The 23493-nt window shown below is 36.1% G+C and overlaps 1 protein-coding gene across 1 annotated transcript; it reads left to right on the forward strand.

Moving 5' to 3' along the window:
- The first annotated feature begins 1478 nt into the window (after positions 1–1478).
- Positions 1479–17717, forward strand: LOC114362638 (putative phosphatidate phosphatase). The gene is made up of 6 exons (XM_028318111.1): positions 1479–1783; positions 9122–9273; positions 10441–10638; positions 11924–12082; positions 13663–13839; positions 16345–17717. The coding sequence occupies exons 1-6, from the start codon at positions 1726–1728 to the stop codon at positions 16444–16446; spliced, it is 846 nt and encodes a 281-aa protein (XP_028173912.1). The 5' UTR covers positions 1479–1725; the 3' UTR covers positions 16447–17717.
- Positions 17718–23493: the final 5776 nt, after the last annotated feature.

The raw sequence follows: 23493 nt of genomic DNA on the forward strand, positions 1-23493 counted from the left end.
GTCCAAATGCTGCATGATTGGTTATTTTTGATATATCTGTCAATGTCATGTCAAAAATAACCAATCATGCAGCATTTGGACCTCGCGTCTACGTATTGCCATCTGGCGGATTTTTCAAACGCGAAAACCCTCATTGTATCATTTTCGATGGATTAATTAACCCTGTAAATGCGGAGCCTCTGTTTAATTCTGTACTTGTCCGCTAGATGGCACATCAAGCTTAACACTGTTGCACCTTATGCTAATAGCATTAGGTGCCATTTTCCAATAAAAATGTATAGTCTGATGTGTTATAAGCGCCAACATTTTACTACTTGACAACTTTAACTTTGAAATTCGATTATAGTTATACTAGGTACTTTTATTTACCGGTTGCTATTTGAACGATGCAATATCATATCTGTCGTCATTAAAATATTACTAACTTATAAAATATTTAAGAGGGAAACCACCTTTAGTCCTTAGTTGTATTTTTATGATTTTGCACAATTTGCACAGTTCTTTGGGGTTCAATAATAACTGTTAAATATTCGTCAAGAAAAGATTGCTATATTCCATCTCTCTCGCTTGCACTGGTATTCTAATATGAATGAGAGAGACGAAATGTGATAACAGATGTAAGCGAGAGTCGGACTTACAACAAACAACAAGTTACAGTGGCGCCACCATCACAAACTTTGCGGATATTTTTGGAACTACTAGCATAAAGTGACACACGTCAACGTAGATAGTTCCAAAAGTGTCCGCAGGCACATTTGGCAGCACCAGTCTCGGTCTTTTAGAAAGAAAGAAAGAAAAAATATTTATCTTTTTTTAATGACTGATTTATTTGACGAATATTATCACTTATTATTATTTTTAAGAGTTTAGTCAAACTGAAGGCTTGCACGCACTGCCTTGTATAGAAACTATGGCAACTATATTTATTTACACTTATTTATTACGTGGTTAAAGTATTGAAAGCATAATAAATACTGGTCTGATTTAAAAATGTTGTATTTATTTACCGAGTGACAAAAACATAAAAACTACTGGCAAACGAATGTGATGCGTATTTTTTGTTAGTAGTATTTTTTAAAATATAAAAAAATAAATTAAATACAAATGAATACAAAAAGAAATAGACAAAACTTATTTTTCTACATGCTCCATCATGAAAAATTATGAACAAACGTATACCAGTAGCGACATCTACCGAGAAATACCGTCTTTATTAAACAGCTTCGTTGCAGGAAATCTTTGCTTGCGTTTTAATCTAACCATATTGCAACATTGTGAGCACAGCTGCTCACAATTATTAATTTAATTAACTGTATCATTAAAGAAAATTAAAAAAAATCCAAATTTACAGAAAATTGAGTTCAAATCAGCGTTAAACTTCAAAATAATTATTAAGTTCTAATTTTTACAAAACAAAAGACGGTACGAGAGTGTTTGCCAAATCCCCTCTCTTTCCGTCACCTAGCACCAAAAAAGGACCACAACAGTAAACCCAATTTTCTCCATTTATCAACTTGCTAATAATGAGCCCCCGATTAACATTATTTCTACCTTCATAAAATTGATTTCAAGTGCAAAATCGTAATGATAAAATGATAAGTCTTATCTAAAAGATTGTGGTTATTTACATGGCGATGAGTTAACCACTAGGTAGTCATTCGTGATCGCGCGCGCGTAGTGTTGTGTTGTGTGCAATTTTATTTAATGTTTTCGTGAATTTGTGAAATGGCAGTGGACAGGTTAATTTGGAAAATCGTTTTGGACTTCGTCACGCTTTTGCTCGGTAAGTTTTTTGTAGATTTTATTGGGTTACTGTTAAGTAATTAAGTTGTGTGACACATATAAAACTTTTATGTGATTGTTAGTGACTGTAAGTGGCGTGTCAAGGCGATGTATGTGTGTTATTATTGTTTGGCGGTAATTTTGACATTAGTGCAATTGAATGTCCGCATCTAAGGATTCAGGGTCAACATCCAGTGGTGGGCGTAGGGTTGCCAGGCGTCCGGCTTTAGCCGGACATGTTTGGCTTTTTAGGGACTTGTCCGGCCAAATATTGCCTTGTCCGGCCTGTCCGGCTTTTGTTAGGCTTTTTATTTGGAAATTTGGATATTTGCAAGTCGAGCCACAGAATCATACGCGCACGTATCAGGATGTTGGTCAACAACCGATGATGACAGTAGGGTAAGGTGGGGCACAATGTTACACGGGGTACAATGTTACAATGCATATTTCTCCTTCCCTTTCTATAGTTGTATGTTCAGCGGCTCAGTTCAGCAGCTCTTATGAGCTTGACAAACGTGTATACCAACATCATACAAGTAATAGAAAGGGACGGAGAAATATGCATTGTAACATTGTGCCCCACCTTACCTTAATAATTACCATCACATGTCCGGCTTTTAGGGTAAAATGTCCGGCCAAATGAAGCACAAAGTCCGGCTTTTGTGATTTTGGACCTGGCAACCCTAGGTGGGCCTTAAGTAGCTCTAGGGAGTCACTCATTAATGAAAAATTAGGTATTTCCCTGTAACTTAACTGTTTTTATGCACCGCTCGCCTACCTTATTAGATAAGGATAAAACTAAGATGTATTTACACGTGGGATTGTTTTACCTTTTGGTTTAGGTTTTGACTACTTATTCATATGACTGCATTCTTATTTTATTCAGGCATGATGTCAGAATCAGATACATATTTTGTGGATTATTAAAATTTGATTAGCTTTACAATACGGACTTACTACGGCTAGAGTTATTCAATATTAATATCTGTTATCATTTCTCTTGTCCGTTTTATCAATATTCATTAATATTTATCTAAATTATGTAGGAATGTTTATACGAGTAGGTATGAGTGAAAACTCGTATCAAAATAATCGTATAATCCTTAATCCGGTACCAATCATTTATTTTATATAGCATTAAAACTAGGCAGCTTGAAACTTCGCAACCTAGGCATTTAGGCCTACTTACTTATCAGATCTTACTTATTTTTCTGATTAAGAGCTCATAAACTAGGTAGTCATTAAATCATCCAGGTCCTAAGTTACTCGTATTAAGGTAATCTGGTACTAGCTACATGCCAATTATTTTTATTTAAAAAGGAAAATGAAAACAAAAATCGTCTTATCACTCCACGGGATTTTACAACAAACCTTTTATAACGGTGTGATATAGTAAAAAATGCAACATAATAGTTTAAAATATTATACAAATCGTCTTGTTGCCAAAATGTTCCCTGGATGAGTTGTGGTTTGATCGGGTACGTTTACATAAATAACAAAATCAATATTCAATCCCACTAGTGACGTCAGAGGGGTGTCCAAATGGCAAGGTTACGACGCGATAGACAAACTGACGCCAAACCTTTTCCGCATTTTAGCAGGGCCACTATTTCGAATTAATCAAATCTACAGAGTATCTTCTGTGTGAAACAATATTTTAATTAATAATGTTCAATATTGCAGCAAACTTAATAATAAATTTTGCAGGATAAAAAAACTTATTTACTTATTATGAATCCTACCTAGCTAGACTGTACATAAATGAATGCATTATTTGCCCCCAACGGGATTTGAACCTGCGATCACAGCTGGCATTGTAATCTGTATGCGAACCACCAGAAATATGGCGACTGCACTACACTTACGAAGTCGTAGTGTGGGCAGGCCTCCCACTAGGTGGACCGACGATCTGGTGAAGGTCGCGGGAGGTGCCTGGATGCGGGCGACGCAGGACCGGTCTTTGTGGAAATCCTTGGGGGAGGCCTTTATCCAGCAGTGGGCGTCATTCGGCTGAAACAAACGAACTACTTACACTTACGTACATAATAATATAACCTGTAATTCGATTTATCTGGAAGTCTTTAGCTAAAACAAACATTATTTACTTTTGATTAGTGAAATCAAGTAGATTTCTGCGCATTGACAGATAACGAGATACAATAAAAACTAACCTAACCTTGGTGGTTAAGGAAAAGCCGGCAACCCGTGAAATAAATCAATCAAACCAATGGTTCTTTGGATAAGATTGTGGTATATATCAAGCTAACTGTAACATTTTACAATACGAACAATACGAGTAAGTGTTATTTTACAACATAAATCTTGTTAATCAAGCTGATCAAGGACCACCTTGGTCCTATACTCACCAGAGTATAGGAAGGACCTATATTAAGGTGTGATGTTGTTTTGTTTAACCAAAGTGTTAAAAAGCTTAAGTTAACTGGGTTGCACCATCTTACTTTGACTTGAACAAACGTCAAAAATCTGTCAAACTCCATACAAAATACACCGGTTATCGTTATAGTCACGGTTAAAGTTAGGTGGTGCAAGTCAGCCCTTTGTGAAAGTTATTGAATTGCAAGAGTGATATTAAAGGCTACTTAGTACTTAGCAATCATAAGTTCATTTAAAATAATAAGTTTTACAATAAATGTACCTAGGTATATGGTACCTAACACATCGATCTAGTATCGATGCAACGATTTAAGAGATAGTGAAATAATAAATAAATAAGCACCCAATAAATGTTTTATTGTTTTGCCTTTAAGTATTACGCGGTATTACTTGTAAATAACTATAATTAAATACGAAGATTAAGGCCTTACACGAAGGGCATACAAAATGCCGAAATGCCCTTAAAAAGGTCAGATTTCACCCAATGTTAATAAAGTTTTACCTGTAATAACCTTACAAAAGTAATTAAATCGGAAATCATTACACACCTACGTGTTTTATTCGCAAATAATAATTGTTTCAGCCAAATTTTAATGACGTCTACAGGACAACTAATGAGTAAAACCCACAAAATCAGCCTACAACTCCAGAAAGATAAATAGTCCGTGACATGACAGATTCTGCCTAACTATTTTTTAATTTCTGACAACTGCAACTGAGTTCTGCAGCAGTTCTAAATCAATGGGATCCTATCCAAGGACTCTCTAACAACTAGGAAAATCACCTCCCAGTGCTGCATTATTTCTTCTTTTTGGGGTCTCCCCCCATATTTATCCTACTAATATTATAAATGCGAAAGTTTGGATGTCTGGATGTATGGATGTTTTACTCTTTCACGCAAAAACTACTGAACGGATTTTGTTGAAACTTCACAGTATTATTGTTTATAACCCAGATCCTACTAATATTATGAATGCGAAAGTTTGGATGTCTGGATGTATGGATGTTTGTTACTCTTTCACGCAAAAACTACTGAACGGATTTTGTTGAAACTTCACAGTATTATTGTTTATAACCCAGATCCTACTAATACGGCCATTCTCACGATTAGGCGTTCTCAGCCTAATTACCATATTATTTTTGAAATTTGGCTTAATTGACTTAAACGTATTTAAATATAAAACACATGAAAAGTACGAATTTAACAATCGTAAAGGCGTCAAATTATTCAAAGCGGTTTTCGCGTAAATGAGATCCAAAAATTTTATGGTCACGGTAATTAGATAAGGCTAATACTTAATCTAACGGTAATTAGAAAATACAGTGTGAGTCACGTTAAAGTGTACATATGAGAATAGATAAAACTAGACCTGTTTTTATCGACAAAAAAGAGGTCAAAATTTTTTTGAGATTTTTTTTTAAATTTTTATAGAATTTTTTTTCTTCCAATTACTTATTGTAAAGAAAACGTAATAACTTTTAAACTAAGCGGTATATCCTAATAAAATAAAAACAGTAATAATGCTAAATAACAGGCGATACTAAAAAAATACATAAAATACACAAAAAAGGCCAAAAAATAATAAAAAAATATACTTTTTGAAAAAAATCTGCGTAAAAATTCGTGTTTTTTTGGTTATTTGATAAATTTCTCCAAAAAATGCCCCTATAACCGGTGGTTTTTATTACTTTGTATTATTTTCTATCGTATTATCTTTGTAAAACCAAAAATGGTATGTCTCTATCCCTATCACAACATTTGCTATGATCGTTTGAACAAAGGCCTGCCACAACATTATTCTCCGCTACAGGTAGAGACAATTTTAATTTTCACTAAAATGCTTATTTTACATCGAAATCTTTTGTTTTTATTTGAAATCTAACTTGTCTTTATCAAAATTACAAATCTAGGGCCATTTTCAGTTTTGTTGTTAACAAAGCGTTGAATGGCGCGCTCGGAGAGGCTTAGTTCAAACGATCATTGCAAACGTTGTGATAGGGATAGAGACATGCGATTTTTGGTTTTACGAAGGTAATATGATAGAAAATAATACAAAGTAATAAAAACCACCAGTTATAGGGGCATTTTTTGGAGAAATTTATCAAATAACCAAAAAAACACGAATTTTTACGCAGATTTTTTTCAAAAAGTATATTTTTTTATTATTTTTTGGCCTTTTTTGTGTATTTTATGTATTTTTTTAGTATCGCCTGTTATTTAGCATTATTACTGTTTTTATTTTATTAGGATATACCGCTTAGTTTAAAAGTTATTACAACAACGTGGATCTACCTTCAAAAATCTAGTTTAAAAATAAGGACATGGTAAATAGAAAAATTGAAAACCAAAGATATGGTAATTATACTCTTACGCAATTCATCGACGGTACGCCAACGCAATAGACGTCTACTTGCTTACAGGTCATAGAACTAACTAAGGGCTCGCGCCGCGCGCGTAAATGATGTGTCAAATATTATTATTTAGGCTTGTGTGCCCAAAAACAAAAAACGTCACGGGAATTAGGATTTTCGCTCGGACAAGCAGTTTTTTAATTCTAATTATTTACAGAATGGTTCTATTGAATAGATATTTTGCCATGCATAAGACAATCTTTTATACTCTTTAAAATGTTGAATGGAGTAAACCAAATCTTTACGACATAAAAATTACAGCCAACTTTTAACATTAAGTCGGTGTGCGGACGCGTAACGGTAATTAGAAAACAGGGTTTCATGAAATTAATTTAGACGCAAATACTTAAAATAGAGGCCTATGATTTAATGCACAACTGGATAGGGTTGTTAAGTAACATATAAAAATACTTGCATGTCTCTAATTTGTCATTTTTAACGATTTATCAGCCCGGACACGCAAAAACTAGCTCATCTGAGAATGGCCGAATATTATAAATGCGAAAGTTTGGATGTCTGGATGTATGGATGTTTGTTACTCTTTCACGCAAAAACTACTGAACGGATTTTGTTGAAACTTCACAGTATTATTGTTTATAACCCAGATTAACATATAGGCTATAATTTATGACGATAATTATATGACAAACTAAATTTCACGCGGGTGAACCCGCCGGCAAAAGCTAGTAACTTCATATAAGTCTAAGCCTTTCTACAACCTGTCCTTTTATCCTGAACCTGATCTTTATGTTAGCAGTACCTACTAGAGATGAAACGGATATCCGGCAACTACCCGGTAGGCCGGATATCCGGCCAAAATTTTCTATCCGGCCGGATACCGGATAGTAGCTCACTATCCGGCCGGATACCGGATATTAAAAAACTACGAAAATTTCCTATAATAAAATGAAACACATTAATCTTTGAGTTAAATATCAATTAAATGGCTTATAATAATGACGGTTTTTATCTAAAGTCCAAAAAGTTACAAAAAAAACATATTAAGGCCTTCCAAAATTTCCTTTCTGGGCTATTCACTCTAATGACGAATACATAAATAGTAAATATATTTTATTGTCGAAATATTATCAAATAAAATAGGCGATCTTTTTTTCACCGATGGTCTGATCACATACAGGGTGACTTTGAAATTGTTGGCATCCTTCTAATAAAGACTACTCATGATACATAGTGCATTCCCCAAATATGAGACAAATCCAATGAGATTTTTTGTCATTATTTTAACTATGTATTTGTATTAGTGTGCTCTTAAAAAGAGTTTATAACTATTGTCCAGTCAACAGCACATCATCCTATACATTTGGTTGCAAAATAACACTTCATCATTTCAGCCATAGGACGTCCACTGCTGAACATAGGCCTCCCCCAATTCTTTCCATGTTGATCGATTGGTAGCGGCCTGCGTCCAGCGCTTCCCTGCTACCTTTACGATGTCGTCGGTCCACCTTGTAGGTGGACGTCCCACGCTGCGTTTTCCGGTACGCGGCCTCCATTCCAAAACCTTTCTGCCCCATCGGCCGTCAGTTCTGCGTACTATGTGCCCTGCCCATTGCCACTTCAGCTTGCTAATTCGTCGGGCTATGTCGGCGACTTTGGTTCGTTTACGGATCTCCTCATTTCTGTAGCACTTAATACATTGAAATAACATGCCACAGTAATACAGTATGAAGATTGATGTGCTGTCTGTACAAGATTTCAAATATTGAATTTTAATTCATTTGATATGACTCATATTTGGGGAATCATGAGTAAAGTCTTATTTTAAAAAGAATGCCAACGATTTCAAAGTCACCCTGTATAATGCAGTTCAGTCAGATAAAGTCAGATTACGCAGCAAGTAAACTAATTGAATTTTCGCTATTCAATCACATACTCACGATGGCAACCGAAATCGCCCGAATTGATCTGCCCCTTAGACTAGTGGCAAAATCTGACATTCTATTCGAACGAATTCGATTTTCGAAAAGTGTGACTTGTCTTGTCTACTAGACCCACTGATCGCGTTAGAAGCACCTGTGCGGCGCTAAACTCGTTACGACATGCAACATGACAATGGGACAACTATCCGGCCGCCGGATATCCGGCTATCCGGCCTAGCAGCTCGCCGGATATCCGGTATCCGGTATCCGGCCAAACAACTATCCGTTTCATCTCTAGTACCTACTATCTTTTAGAGCAGTGGTTCTTAACCGGTGGTCCCTGGAGACATTCCAAGTGGTCTACGAAGTTTAGTGCACTTGCACACCTTGGTTAAAACCACTTTTAACAGGTTTTTGCAGTCAAACTGATTTTTACCGATTATGAGGTGGTCCCTGACAAGACAGAAAGGTAAAATTGGTCCCTAATGATTTAAAGGTTAAGAACCACTGTTTTAGAGGGTGACATATAGTTATTTAACTTCCCTTGACCTGTCTACAATTTGTCTTTTACACAAAATAATAATAATAAATAAGCGTTTTATTTAAAACTGATCTTTATGTTAAAGCTTCACGATTTCAATTTGATTTTTCAGTGGGGTTTCCACTCCTCGCTATACTGCTATGGGGCAAACCATACGAGCGGGGTTACTTCGAGTTTGACATGTCCATCCGTCTGCCATACAAGCAGGAGTCCATATCTGAGGGTCTACTGGCTGGCGTGGGCTTCGGCTTAATTGTGGTTGCGGTAAGTACATATCCTCCTCTAACTGTCTTTCGTCTAAGTTTTAAATGTATACTTCATCATCATCACATCATCATCATCATTTCAGCCATAGGACGTCCACTGCTGAACAAAGGCCTCCCCCAATGCTTCTCTCAAAAGTTTCTAGAAAACTTCAAGCTTGGGAAGGCTAGGGCTAACTATACTCGTAAGTAAATATCACAGGCACGGATCTAGCCCATAAAAGGTTGTGGTTATATCAAAACTACCGCTAAATACTTAGTCTTCTCAAAAAGTCCTTGTTTCTAGAAAACTTGGGAGGACCCTTCAGTCTGAACTTAATAAGTAGCAAGCACGGATCTAGCCCTCTTAAAAGGTCGTATAGTTACATCACAGCTGCCCTAAAATTGGCCAATATTGGATAGAATATCATCTATCATCAAGTCTATAAATCTCAATAAGTATGTCTTGAAAGTATGACGTCACCAGTCTACTAAGTTATGGGCATGTCCATCGTATACCATCCACCTGATAGTAGAGACTATTTTATTAAACTTAAATATACCTACTTACATATACATACTGACTGGTACTTTCTTCGATCTACGCTCTTTCAAGTACCAGCGAATTGAGACACAACAGAAATCACCTCAGATCATAGAAGGGAAATCGCCAATTGTTACCGCTGTCTCATGCTTGCTACCAGGTTCTACGAGATACACTTTTATTCTTGATATTTCATATAACTTGAAAATTTTCAGGATAGAATAGCTCACTGCATTTGAATCTATAGAGATAAAACTGATGATAAACCATCAGGGCCGAATTACAAAAAAGTTAAACCCTGAACTAACACTGGTTTAAAATGACATTTTCATACTAAAAGTCAATTTAAACCAGAGTCTAACTTTTTGTAATAAGGAGGTCAGTGTCAAAAGGTCGCGTAATACCCGCCGTCGTGCGTTGGTGGTACCTAACCGCTGAAAACCAGCTTCGTGACTTGACGACTTGTGTTATATCACGATTCACGAAGCGGGCACCTTTTCAGCCTTAATAAAATTAATTACGAATGCACCTAAAATGTTCAATGCTGAATAAAGTAATTCTATTATATTCTATTCTACCTATATCTAATTTTTAAACGGGCCTTTGAATCACAAAATCACTGAACACTTTTACTTTTTATTTCAGATTATCATCACAGAGGTAATCCGCGACAAGCGAGGATCCGGCATTGGGGAGAAATTCATTAACGGGGCTCTAGTCCCAGGGTGGGTTTGGGAGAGCTACGTCACGATCGGGGTGTTCACCTTCGGAGCCGCGTGTCAGCAGCTGGTGTCAAACACCAGCAAATACGTCATCGGGAGGCTGCGGCCACATTTCTATGATGTAAGTGGAAATTAGCTTAAAGTGAGGTTTAGACTAGCTATAAGCCAATGCGCTGACCGCCTTCTTCTAATTTGTATGAAGAATCGGCCGATACCAAATCGGTGTAATGTGCGCACTTTCATACATATCCATACTGATGAACAGCCCGACCCAACCATCGTCCAACTAAAAGTCAGTGGTCTGCGCCTAGGCCAAAACTTGCAGAAGTTGACTTCAGCAAGCTGTCACCAGTTCACCACTGTGTAAATCTTGCAGAAGTTGGCTTGCCACAGATATTTACAGTGGTAACAACTTCTGCAAGTTTTATAGTCAAAGTCAAAGTCAAAATTTCTTTATTTGTTTAGACTAATAAATAGTTCTTACAAATCGTCATATGCTCTTAAGGAGCCTCTACATGTCTCATATAATCTTTTTACCCTACCAGCGCTTCGAGACCAACATTTGGCAAGTGCTGAGAAGAAGCGCCGCAACAAACTCAGTCACCACTGTCTGCCGGTTAATATAAATAAATAGAAATAGTAGTAGTAGGTACATTCGATTCAGGAGCAGTTCACTGAATTTACCATGCAATCTTGTATGGTGTATCATAAGAATGGGTATACAAGATTGCGTGGTATATTAAACAAGGTAGTGACGTGCTAATATCTAGACTTACATATTAAGGTACTAGTAGAAATGACTCGCATACATAAATTTGAATAACTTGGATTGACCAATCCCCGAAAGCAGCGCCTGTTCACAGACATGACGAGTGAACCTATATACATATAGCTAGCTAGTCTTAACCTTGCATATGAAAAACACTGATAGCTAGCTAGTCTTAACCTTGCATATGAAAAACACTGACTTTTAAGTTATCCTGAAAACTTTCTAGGAATGTTCTATTTTAATTATAGTATCTTTTTTGTCGGTATCGGTAACATCGTCATAATTTGCAGACTGTATTTTTATCATAGGGTATAAACATTAATGCATTAATTGCAAATCGAAATTAGATTATAAAGGTACCTTGGATCAAAGAATAATGTGATCTTCATTTATATGTGGGTGGTTTCTATCAACTCCAGTGACAATAAATGTTAATTGCTCGAAGTGACCTTGGCTACTAAATGCTTTTGCCGTCACTAAGAATCGAACCCTGGACCTGAATATTAGACAGGTTGTCTTACTATTAGACCACAGAGGCGGTTGGACGTCCAAAGACGTATACAACAAAACTACAAAACGCAGCAAAACGTGTCTACGATAACACAGCCCCTAAAACGTATACCTAATATCTTCACAGGTCTGCCTCCCAGTGCCCAACCAGTCTGACGAGAACGTGCTGGGCTACATCCAGAACTACACATGTACTGGGAATAGCACGAGCCTCATCCTGGAGGCGCGACTGTCTTTCCCGAGCGCACACTCCAGCTTCGCTATGTATACCGCTATCTTCTTCATCGTAAGTTGCCTGCTGCTGTCCTTCCCGAACACTATAATCCGGGCCTTTTCTTTCTAGTGAATAGGCACAGGGCAGATAATGTACTAGGGATGTTATGGATATGTAGTTTCGGTTATGGATACGGTTACGGATATAGGATTAATATTATACCGGTTTCGGTTACGGTTACGGATATTTTTTTCTTTCGGATATCCGAAGTTTCGGTTACGGTTACGGATATCTATAACATCCCTGATAAGTACCATCCGGTGCGATTGCGGTCATAAAAAAAAGTTAACTATGTACCTATTTACTCGCTTCCACCTTAGCTTCGGTTTGGAAAGTGATGAATGACTTTCCATCAGGACGCTGGAGCTTCCTCGTTATGGATAAAAAGTCCAAATGTTAATTCATTGACCAAAGGTTAGCTCTAACTACTAACAATAACTTAGCATAGTTTTCTAGCGAGGAGAATGCCTAAATTGTGCTGCTTAGAACTCGTATTTATTTAGTTCTGTGTGGTGTGCTGTGCAATTAAGAATATCTATCTTATCTAATCGTACATTGTTTTAAGCAATCCCCGCTGTATTAAAACTGTCTGTTGGTAGCTATAAGTGAAGTGAAAGAAAGTGAAAACCTTTCTACCATATTTCATGTATTGAATGACCCTCAGGTCAAACACAAGTTCTCAAACTGAAAAAAAACTTCGGTTAAAATCTCTCTAATCAAAATTGAATGCTCGTGCTCACCACACTATCACAAGAATTGAACGTAAGTAAGTAGGTAGTAAAAAACTTGTGAAACAATCTTTATCCCAAACAATTCATCAATGTCTTTTTATTTCCTCATTGTTTCTGTTCTCAAATTATCTATTGAATTACTGATCAAACAATAGAACGCTTATCTGCTTTTTTACTCTATTGTGGTATTTATCGACAGCTGATGTCCTTGGTGCTACAAATTCAATATAAGGCTGTTTGTGTTTATTGATATTCTATAAAGATAGTCTATAAAGAACTAACAACTTTCCTAATTGAGAATAATTACCTACTTCTTTGGAGTAGGTACCTAGTACTTACTATGAATTATGGAGTAACATTATTTACTGAAAATCAATATTTAGATTAGGTTGACAATTATAATGAATGAATCGATAGCTTTATGGTTTCAGTCTTTAAGGCTCGGGTTGCACCAAAGACGAGAGTGTTTTAATAGCCATCCAAAAACCAGCTGCTACTTTTAATATCCGAATTATAGCAGCTGGTTATTGGGTTTGGGACGATTTAAGGTCGTCGCACATTTATCAGCCCGGAAAGGGATCGTAACCGTATCAACTCGAGGTGGTCAGTATTCTTTGTATGAAACTTCATACTGCAAGTCACACACCCTAACTTAAACGGCTCGCCTAGCGGTTGACAGCTCGCGAAACTCTATACTGTGTTGATCCCTTTCCGAGTTGACGAGTCTGCTATGACCCTTATTCGTCCAAGGACAATCCCCATGGCCAGACCAGTTGGGGAGGCCTGATGTTCACATATCTGTTCCGTAGTCGCCTCTCACGACATCTGGCATGATTTTAACACCCAACATTTCTTCACCAGTTTTACATCCAAGTAAAAGGCCGGTGGAGGGGCTCGAAACTGTTGCGTCATTTGGCCCAGTTCGCGGCGTTGCTGGGTGCGTGGTACGTGGGTCTGTCGCGGGTGGTGGAGCATAAGCACCATTGGAGCGACGTGGCCGCTGGGTTCCTGATCGGCGCCATGTTTGCTGCTCTAGTTGTAAGTATTATCTATATCTATAAAAGCGAAAGCAGGCTCTGGATTGGAACCCCCAAGGAAAACGCGTTTTCTTTGGGGGTTCCAATCCAGAGCGACCCAAGCAAACTTGTCAGCGCACTGTGGCAGACGAGGCGAAGAAGATCGGCAAGACTTGGAGCTCAAGACCGAAGCGATGGTGGACTGTTGTGGACGCCCTCTGCCCCACTAGGGGACATAGGAGCTTAAGTCATAAAAGCGAAAGGACTTGATGACTCGATGACTCACTTATAACGAAATATCTGAAACCACAAGTCCTAGGAGTCTCAAATTTTGCATAAGGGGTCCCTTTTAGAACATAGGTGCAAATTAAGACGGGATTTTGAAAAATTCAACCCCTAAGGGGGTAAAACGGGGTCCACGCGTACGAAGTCCCGGGCGGTATTACGAGTAAACTGCTCATCCAAAATCTCGCAGTCTCAAGACGAAAGTTTATGACCAGTGTGTTTTGCCAATGTTGACATACGGAACGGAGACGTAGTCGTTTACTACGGGCCTCTTAAGAAGGCTCGAGGTCACCCAAAGATGTGCATGTGGATTGAGTGATCCTTGCTTCAATCTTAACAAAAATCGAGGAAGTTTTACTTAAAATATGTTAAAACATTGCGATGAAGTTTAAAAATTTGTTAAACCTAAGATAAAAATGTTATGGCCAATAAATAGGAGCACTCATACCGCACGCTTTAAGAAAACGTCAACATGTTTATTTCAGAAAATAAAGCCTTCCCACTTCTTTTTATAGTATAGAAAAATTGTTAAGAATATGTTAAAACTATTAACAAATTCAGAAATTCCTTGCACGTCCCGTTCCAAAGTTATGACGATTATTTAGGATCACTCACACCGCACACGGGCCGTATGAGTGCTCTTCAAAATAATGACTTTTTATTAATAAATACGTTTTATTTCTGTTGGGAAATGTGTGCAAACTGACGAGCGAATTTGTTAAAGAATAAGTGTGACAAAACTTAAAAGCTGAAGGAAGAAATTAACCTTTATTCTTTCCTCCAATATGCCGTGTGAGTGATCCTTACTTTTACCTCTATCTGCTCATATGTAGTTCGTAGGCAGACTGAGATAGTATCTAAAATTGTTAATTGTTTTTAACAATTATTTGGCATATATTTTGCTTTTATTAAGGTCATAATTTAAGAAATATCAGGCTTAGATGATTCCTAAAGGAAAATGGTGATTAGGGTACGTATGATTTTTTATTTTGAGAGACTGTTTCGATTCATCAGAAGTTTACATGTGAGATTTAATAATATTATTTTATCGTATTTTATAGTCCAACCAAAAAAAAACAGTTTTGTTGAGAAATTTGTAATTTATTTAAATAAAACCGTGAGTATCTTTCTCAATTCATATTACAAGTCAAATTTGAATTCAATCCTATAAACAATTGTAATGTTTCTTTATTTCTATCATTCAAGATGTAGGGGTAAACCACTAAAACTCGCGCTACTGCCGACCGCGGCGACGGACGCCCCCCGCGAGTTTTAGCGGAGGCCCCTAAACCTACTACATATTAGATTGCATTGGTTTTGCATTGTCACGTCTGACGAATCGGAACAGTCTCACAAAATAAAAAATCATATGTACCCTAATCAACATTTTCCTTTAGGAATCATCTAAGCCTGATATTTCTTAAATTATGACCTTAATAAAAGCAAAATATATGCCAAATAATTGTTAAAAACAATTAACAATTTTAGATACTATCTCAGTCTGCCTACGAACTACATATGAGCAGATAGAGGTAAAAGTAAGGATCACTCACACGGCATATTGGAGGAAAGAATAAAGGTTAATTTCTTCCTTCAGCTTTTAAGTTTTGTCACACTTATTCTTTAACAAATTCGCTCGTCAGTTTGCACACATTTCCCAACAGAAATAAAACGTATTTATTAATAAAAAGTCATTATTTTGAAGAGCACTCGTACGGCCCGTGTGCGGTGTGAGTGATCCTAAATAATCGTCATAACTTTGGAACGGGACGTGCAAGGAATTTCTTAATTTGTTAATAGTTTTAACATATTCTTAACAATTTTTCTATACTATAAAAAGAAGTGGAAAGGCTTTATTTTCTGAAATAAACATGTTGACGTTTTCTTAAAGCGTGCGGTATGAGTGCTCCTATTTATTGGCCATAACATTTTTATCTTAGGTTTAACAAATTTTTAAACTTCATCGCAATGTTTTAACATATTTTAAGTAAAACTTCCTCGATTTTTGTTAAGATTGAAGCAAGGATCACTCAATCCACATGCACATCACCCAAAGGGCGATGGAGCGTGCTATGCTTGGATATTTTCCTACATGATCGAATCAGAAATGAGGAGATCGTCAGGAAAACCAAAATTCACTAATTACAAATTAAGAATCCTTTATGTACTTTCTTCAGTTCTTTCAGAAATAAATTGTAGGGTATTAGGTATGACTATTATAGTTTTTTTTTTGTTTTTCCAGTTTATCTACGTGCTAAAGCCTAAGAAGTACGGCCTCCCAGGCTCATGGCAGGACCCCACCATGCAGACCAACCCGCTACCACGGCCGGCGCTGGCTCGGTGACTGGACGACGATGCGCTGTGACAGTGACTTGATGACTGATGACAAAAGTATATTAGAGTTAGGCTTCAACCACACCAACGCGTGCAGATCGCCATTGCTTGCGATCAAAGGCCATTGACAGGTCGCGCAACCTATGACAGTTTCAGCAGAGGCCTTTGATCACGCAGGCGCTGCACGCGTTGGTTTGGTTGAAGCATTAACAGATAAGGTAACTGACCCAAATAAGGCCGTTTTTGGCAGCTGTTCTAGTTCAGTGGAGTCCTAGTATCGCTGCGACCGATTTTATTCAAGTGTGAAAGTGATCGCTGCTACACTGGACCGCAAAGAAAAATGATCGGTTAGAAAATCTTCTTTATCTTCAAAAGTAGCTAGCCTAAAAAACTACGCATTTTTATTTATTTTTATGGTCATTGAAATTTGCTGAAATGTACTTTAAATTATTTCAAAACTCAACTTTGAAATTAACCTAAACTCGGATTAAAACCTAAACCTAAACTTCACTTCACATCAGTTTCGTGGTTTCGTTTACAAAATTGCTAATTTCTATTTTAAAGTGTAAATATTCCTAGATTAATTTAAATGTCACGCAATGACCAAATAAATAATTGCAAATTGGTGCTCTATGAATTTTAAACACTGACCATTAAATGTTACTCGTAAATGAATACGTAAATGCAATATCACTGTTGTGTGAAATTGCTTGAAACTTTAATACGGCACTTTTATTTAAGAATTTATTTAATTACGTGGGGTCAAGGTGCCTACCTAATTCATTGTTTTCTATTACACAAAGATGTGTTGTTTAGCCTAGGCGCAAACCACCGATTTTTAGTTGGCCGATAGTTGGGCCCGATTCTAATTTGTATGAAGAATCGGCCGATACCAAATCGGTGTAATGTGCGCACTTTCATACAACTCCATACTGATCAACAGCCCGACCCAACTATCGGCCAACTAAAAGTCACTGGTCTGCGCTTAGGCTTTTCATGATGTTGTATTTTGTCTTATGCTTAGTATAAAATACGTAAGTACAATTAAGAAAATGTAATTCATTATCGTTTTAGGTACGAAATAAAAAATGCTGCGTATGAATGTAAAAGTACAAGTAATGGAAAAAAGTCATAAGATACAAAATAAATTATCATTATTTTGTTAATTTAATAGTTCACTATTCAAAATATTTCGTAATAAGACAGCGCTAAGGACAGCGCCATCTGCACCACAGTTACCATTAATTTATTTAATATAGTTTAATTTTTAGTATAAGATAAGTATTAATGTAGTAAGATGAGTATTAAAATAGATATTTTTGTACTATTTTCGTTTTTGATTTATTTTTCCAAAAAAATGCTACGTTGCTAATTTAAATAAATGAACACAAAATTAACTGTTCAAATTCAAATTATTTATTTGCTCAAAAAATAGGGTAAATACATAAGTGGTTGAGGTAAGATTTGAGAAAGAATTGAAATACTAATTGAAATTAATAGTTTCGATTTTGTGCTACCGGTATAAGAAAGAAGATAAAAAATCTCATGGGAGAGACCCATCCTTTCTTTTAGTAAGAATTACTATAGGTTGTAAGAGAGTAAAATAAATAATATTCGAGCTAATAACAAATACAAGATAGGACAACCACGTTCCCTTTCTATGATCTGAGAGTACTCCTCACATCCCTCAGTCACATCCCTAACAAATGGTAATTTGTTACTAAAGGCTGGTCTACACGTATTAAGTAGGTAACTACAACTACATTTTAACTTAATTTTGATTAAATTGCGTGTAAACACAAGTTGCAAGTTAAAATTTAGTTTTTAATTTAACTTGCAACTTTCTATTAAATTCTGTGTTTACATGCAAATATGTAATTGCTTAAAAGTAAGTTACCTACTTAAGTGTAAATCAGCCTTATGAGATGAGTCTTACTTCATGATGCAATAAAGTGGAACTTTAAACTCGGTCCAACGATTTGCGTTATCTGAATCAGTCGAGCAATGTAATAAACATCAACAGTGATGAGGAAATGGACCACGCCTACATTTAATGATAACAATGTTTTAATAAGAGATTGACCACTCTTTATAAAAATAATGGACCACTATACCTATTAGCATTTCGTTCGTTTCAGCCAAATGACGTCCACTGCTGGACAAAGGCCTCCCCCAAGGTTTTCCACGATGAACGGTTCTGCGCTGCCCGCATCCAGGCTCTTCCCGCGGGGTTACCTACGCCATATCGAATGACAAATGATCGAAAATCAAAATATCGAACACGTTTCATCGAACGATCAGTACCTCTAGTAGGAAAAACTTTCGAGTTCGTTTCGTTGCGTATTCAAAGTGTCATCGAAAAATTTTGTATGAAAAATTAAACAGCGCCCCCTAGGGCGGCTATAATATAGGGGGCGCTGTTTAATTTTTCATACAAAATTTTTCGATGACACTTTGAATACGCAACGAAACGAACTCGAAAGTTTTTCCTACTAGAGGTACAGTACCTCTAGTAGGAAAAACTTTTGTATGAAAAATATATTATAGCCGCCCTAGGGGGCGCTGTTTAAGTTTTTCCTACTAGAGGTACAGAATATCGAACGTTCAAAATATCGAATTTACAAATGATCGAACGATCAAAATATCGAAAACCAATATAGAGGTTTTAATTAAATTTCACATGATTAATGTAAATAAAACATCATTAATATACACATATTTTTTATTCTCCACTATAGGGTACCATAGTCAACAAGGAACCCTTACCTCCATCTTCCTATTACACTATGCAGCATAAGATCGACTTTTGATATTTTGATCGTTCGATCATTTGTAAATTCGATATTTTGAACGTTCGATATTTTGAGCATTCTATATTTTGATCGTTCGATATTCTGATCGTTCGATGAAACGTGTTCGATATTTTGATTTTCGATCATTTAATTTTGTCATTCGATATGGCGTAGGTAACCCCTTCCCGCGACCTTTACCAGACTAGATAGATTCTATTAGCATTTATTTTTGCTTATTCTTTGGCAGGCATTGCGTTGCTTACTTTTGAGAACTTTGCTAAGCTAAAGTTCGTGGATTCGAACCCCGGATAATAAAAAATATTTAGATTTTTAAAGTTTTATTAAATCGCACACTTTATAAGCTTGGGTTCTCTTTTTTAGGGTTCCGTAGCCAAATGGCAAAAAACGGAACCCTTATAGAAAAAATATAATAAATATTGGGAACTTACTCATACTTAGAAATGAAACAAAAAATTTTTTTTCTGTCTGTCTGTCTGTCTGTCTGTCTGTCTGTCTGTCTGTCTGTCTGTCTGTTACGCTTTCCCGCTTAAACCTCGCAACCGATTTTGATGAAATTTGGCATAGAGATAGTTTGAGTCCCGGGAAAGAACATAGGATAGTTTTTATCCCGGTTTTTGAAACAGGGACGCGCGCGATAAAGTTTTTCTGTGACAGACAAAAATCCACGCGGGCGAAGCCGCGGGCGTAAAGCTAGTAACTTAAATAAAAAATAAGAATTTTAATTTCATAAATCAATGGTACGGAACCCTCGGTGCGCGAGTTCGACTAGCACTTGGCCGGTTTTTAATATAATTCTACTTATATCAAGGTAAGACAAGGATATCGTTAATAATTTATCCAAGAAGCATGGGAAAAAGCGAAATAATAGGCTGAAAGTATGAAAATAATTAAGAAAAAAAGAAAAATGTTTATTTAATTTTAATGACCATGACAAAATTTCAGCAGCATGAACAAAGGTCCTCATCGATAAGGTTAGAAGGTGTTTGTTAGTATGAAAAACAAAACAGCGCTCGCTAAGGTTTTATTAAGACTACAATCACTCATTCATGCTTAGGGCACAGGTAACATGGTCACCCTACTGACCCAGAATCACATTACCCTTTCTGATGAAGAATTTCCATTTGCTCTCTGAACTTCGCCTTATCGTCAGCTGACACAAATCGCACTCAACGCTCACATCGCAAAATGCTAAATCATTTGTATATTATTTGTATTGGACTTTGCTCTGATTAATTGGAAAGGCGGGGGAGTGTTTGTTAATTGCTTATGGATGCTAAATCATTATCAATATCAATCACAAATAAAGCTAAGTGCGCACTCGCTAAAATAATATTTTGTATATCTGAAAGTGTTGTGAATGCTTATACTAAAACGTTTGTTTTTATTTGTATAGAGAACAATAGTGTCTAGACAAACCTAAAAAGGATTTAGGACGCTATTTGGATCAAATATGTAATTGCTCAATAATGAATAATAAATAAATAAATAAAGTACGCTTAACACTTGAGGACTCGCGCCTTAATTTGTAACATTCATACTCGCTACCGGGTGCGCTGGACCCAGTATATAAAATCCTATGTATTTTTCAAAAACTCTTAATAAAAGTGAAAACTACTTTATTAGAAGAATAATATGATATAAACAAAGACAAAATAATAAACCAAATAGTCATATTTAATGCCTTTTTCTAAAATAATAACTTTGTTAAAAAATTGAAGGTTTTTTGGCAAAATGAAGGCTATTTTTGTAAATTTCTGTAATTAATTATTTAAAAAAGTACCTTGTTTATTTTCGTAAGCTACTATGATTCGCCTACTTATACCAATTAACAATTAACGAGAAATTTGCATAAAACATTAAAAAATTCACTTTGTTTACCGGGTCCAGTGGACTCAAAAACACATTTTTCGTCTGTAGCAATCACATGCAGTGGGCTATTTGACGATTATGACCGCTATTGGCTGTGCTACAATGTCGTGGAAAGGTACTAATAGCGACAACATCGCAAACGTCAAACTCTAAAAGTTATTTCACAAAAATGGAAGAACTGGGTCCGTTAGACCCATTAGCGAGTCCTTAAGTGTTAAAGAAAGTTAAAATCTGTTAGTATCTGACTACTTACATTACATGTATGACAATAAAGTATTAAATAATTAATAATTCAAATGATAAATAAAAGCTTGTAAAAAATATTATTTACTGATGTTATAGTTAAATTAAAATATGTAACTTACAACCTTCTGGTTATCATCATCATCAATAGTCTGTAGCAGTCCACTTCTGAACATAGGTCTTGCCAAACTCGTTCTATTTTACCGTCTTTGACTTGTCGCAATCCAGCATCTACAAGTTGCTTTTCGCAAGTTGTCACTTTGTCATGATTTCATGCCATTATATCATTTCATAATTCATTACAAAAAATAACAGAAGCACATCAAAGGGGCGACGAATTTTATTGAAGAAAACAAAAACCTATCGCAAACGTGACGTCCAATGCTTATCAGAAAGTTTAGGAAAGCAAAATTAAACGTCATCTGTATCAAGTAATGAACGTGAGTAAGAAATACATCTCATGCTCGTACATCGTAATTCTTCGAAGTGTAATTTGTAATTTTCAGTAAAGTCCATTCATGAATGATTAGTACAGTAATTTCGACGAAATAAAGATATTATTCATATAACTATTAGGTACCTACCTGAAAAATAATTGGTTGAGAATAAAAAATTCAATTTTTTCTCTTTTGCCACAAAGAGTAGCATAGGTAGGTACATAAATTTATTTTCTCTTATATTCTACTTATCTTCGTAACAAATCCTATTAAAATTGTTTCAGCAGCACAAATAGTATCTTACTCTTAATAATATTATAAATGCGAAAGTTTGTGTGGATGTCTGGATGTTTGTTACTCTTTCACGCGAAAACTATTGAATGGATTTTGATGAAACTTTATAGTATTATTGTTTATGACCCAGAATAACATTTGGCTATAATAAATTTCATGACGATCTGTGACAAACTAAATTTCATGCGGGTGAAGCCGCGTGCAAAAGCTAGTAAAGTCATAATTTTCAGACAATATTACGAAGTATGAATAACACATATTCAGAATGTTATTTTTACCGAGTTTCTGTAGACAAAAATATTTATGCACGATGACATTTATAAATAGTAAATCGACCTTTTTATCAGGCAGTTGAACTTTGTGAGGTAGGATGTGTTTTGTATGCGTAAGATCCAACGCAACTATGTAATATGTGTAAATAATAAGATTTACGTAGGTACGAGTATACTCTTTGATTACAAAAACTGTTTCAGCGCCGTTCATTTACGATATTTTGATCTAAATGATGTGAGCATGATAAAAATATTTTTTAAAGTTATCACAGGTTTTTCAGGAGGTTCAGTTTTCGTTCGTTTGTTCGTTTCAGCAAAAGACCTTCCACAAGGATTTCCACGACGACCGATCCTTGCTGCTGCCTGCATTCAGGCTTTTCCTGCGACCTTTACCAGATCGTCGGTCCACCTAGAGGGAGGCCTGCCCACACTACGTCTTTCGGCCCGTGGTCGCCACTCGAGAACTTTTCTGCCTAGCGGCCATTAGCACTAGACTTGAGGAAAATTATTTGATAAAATAATAATTTTATTGAGACGGGCTTAGGGTATTTACATACATACATAGGTACATTTGCAAGAGATCGCAGGAATTACCTATTACTAAATTATTTTCTGTAGGGGCTTACAGACGAATTAGGTATCAAAGAGGAACCTAACTTTTAACTCTTTTTTTAACTCTGAGCGGAATATAGTGATATTTGTATTTGTAAACTTCGGACTACTCCTATGTTTCTGATTAATTTCGTTGCGGGTCCAATGACAGCTTAACTTTCCCCCGGGACGGTTTTTATTGGCGGTCAAGCTGTATATCCTGGCTACACAGGAGTTGCAGCGGTGGGAACGAGGGTTGGGAATAATCCCGTGTTAGGTTTCAAAAATGCTATTAAATAAGTAGCTATGCAGATACTTTTTATTGTTGAAGTCAGAAGGCAATTGATAAATTAACAGGTGTCTTTGGTTTACATCACGTTTTAATTACAGCTACAGAACTAATTACTAATAAGGTCAATTAATCAATCATAGATGTTAAGTAAACTAAGATAGTTTCTCTATTTCGCTACGCATATTTGATGAACTTGTTATCTTTAATTAAATTTAAACATGATTGTTATCGTCTGATTTTGATTGT

The sequence above is a fragment of the Ostrinia furnacalis genome, unplaced genomic scaffold (assembly GCF_004193835.3).
Source record: "Ostrinia furnacalis isolate ACB-3 unplaced genomic scaffold, ASM419383v2 OfSCF6657, whole genome shotgun sequence".
Classification (NCBI taxonomy): domain Eukaryota; kingdom Metazoa; phylum Arthropoda; class Insecta; order Lepidoptera; family Crambidae; genus Ostrinia; species Ostrinia furnacalis.

Coding starts and splice junctions, on each gene's coding strand:
- LOC114362638 (XM_028318111.1), top strand. CDS start 1,726: ATGGCAGTGGACAGGTTAATTTGGAAAATCGTTTTGGACTTCGTCACG. Junction 12,083..13,662: donor ATACCGCTATCTTCTTCATC/GTAAGTTGCCTG, acceptor TTTCTTCACCAG/TTTTACATCCAAGTAAAAGG. Junction 13,840..16,344: donor CCATGTTTGCTGCTCTAGTT/GTAAGTATTATC, acceptor TTGTTTTTCCAG/TTTATCTACGTGCTAAAGCC.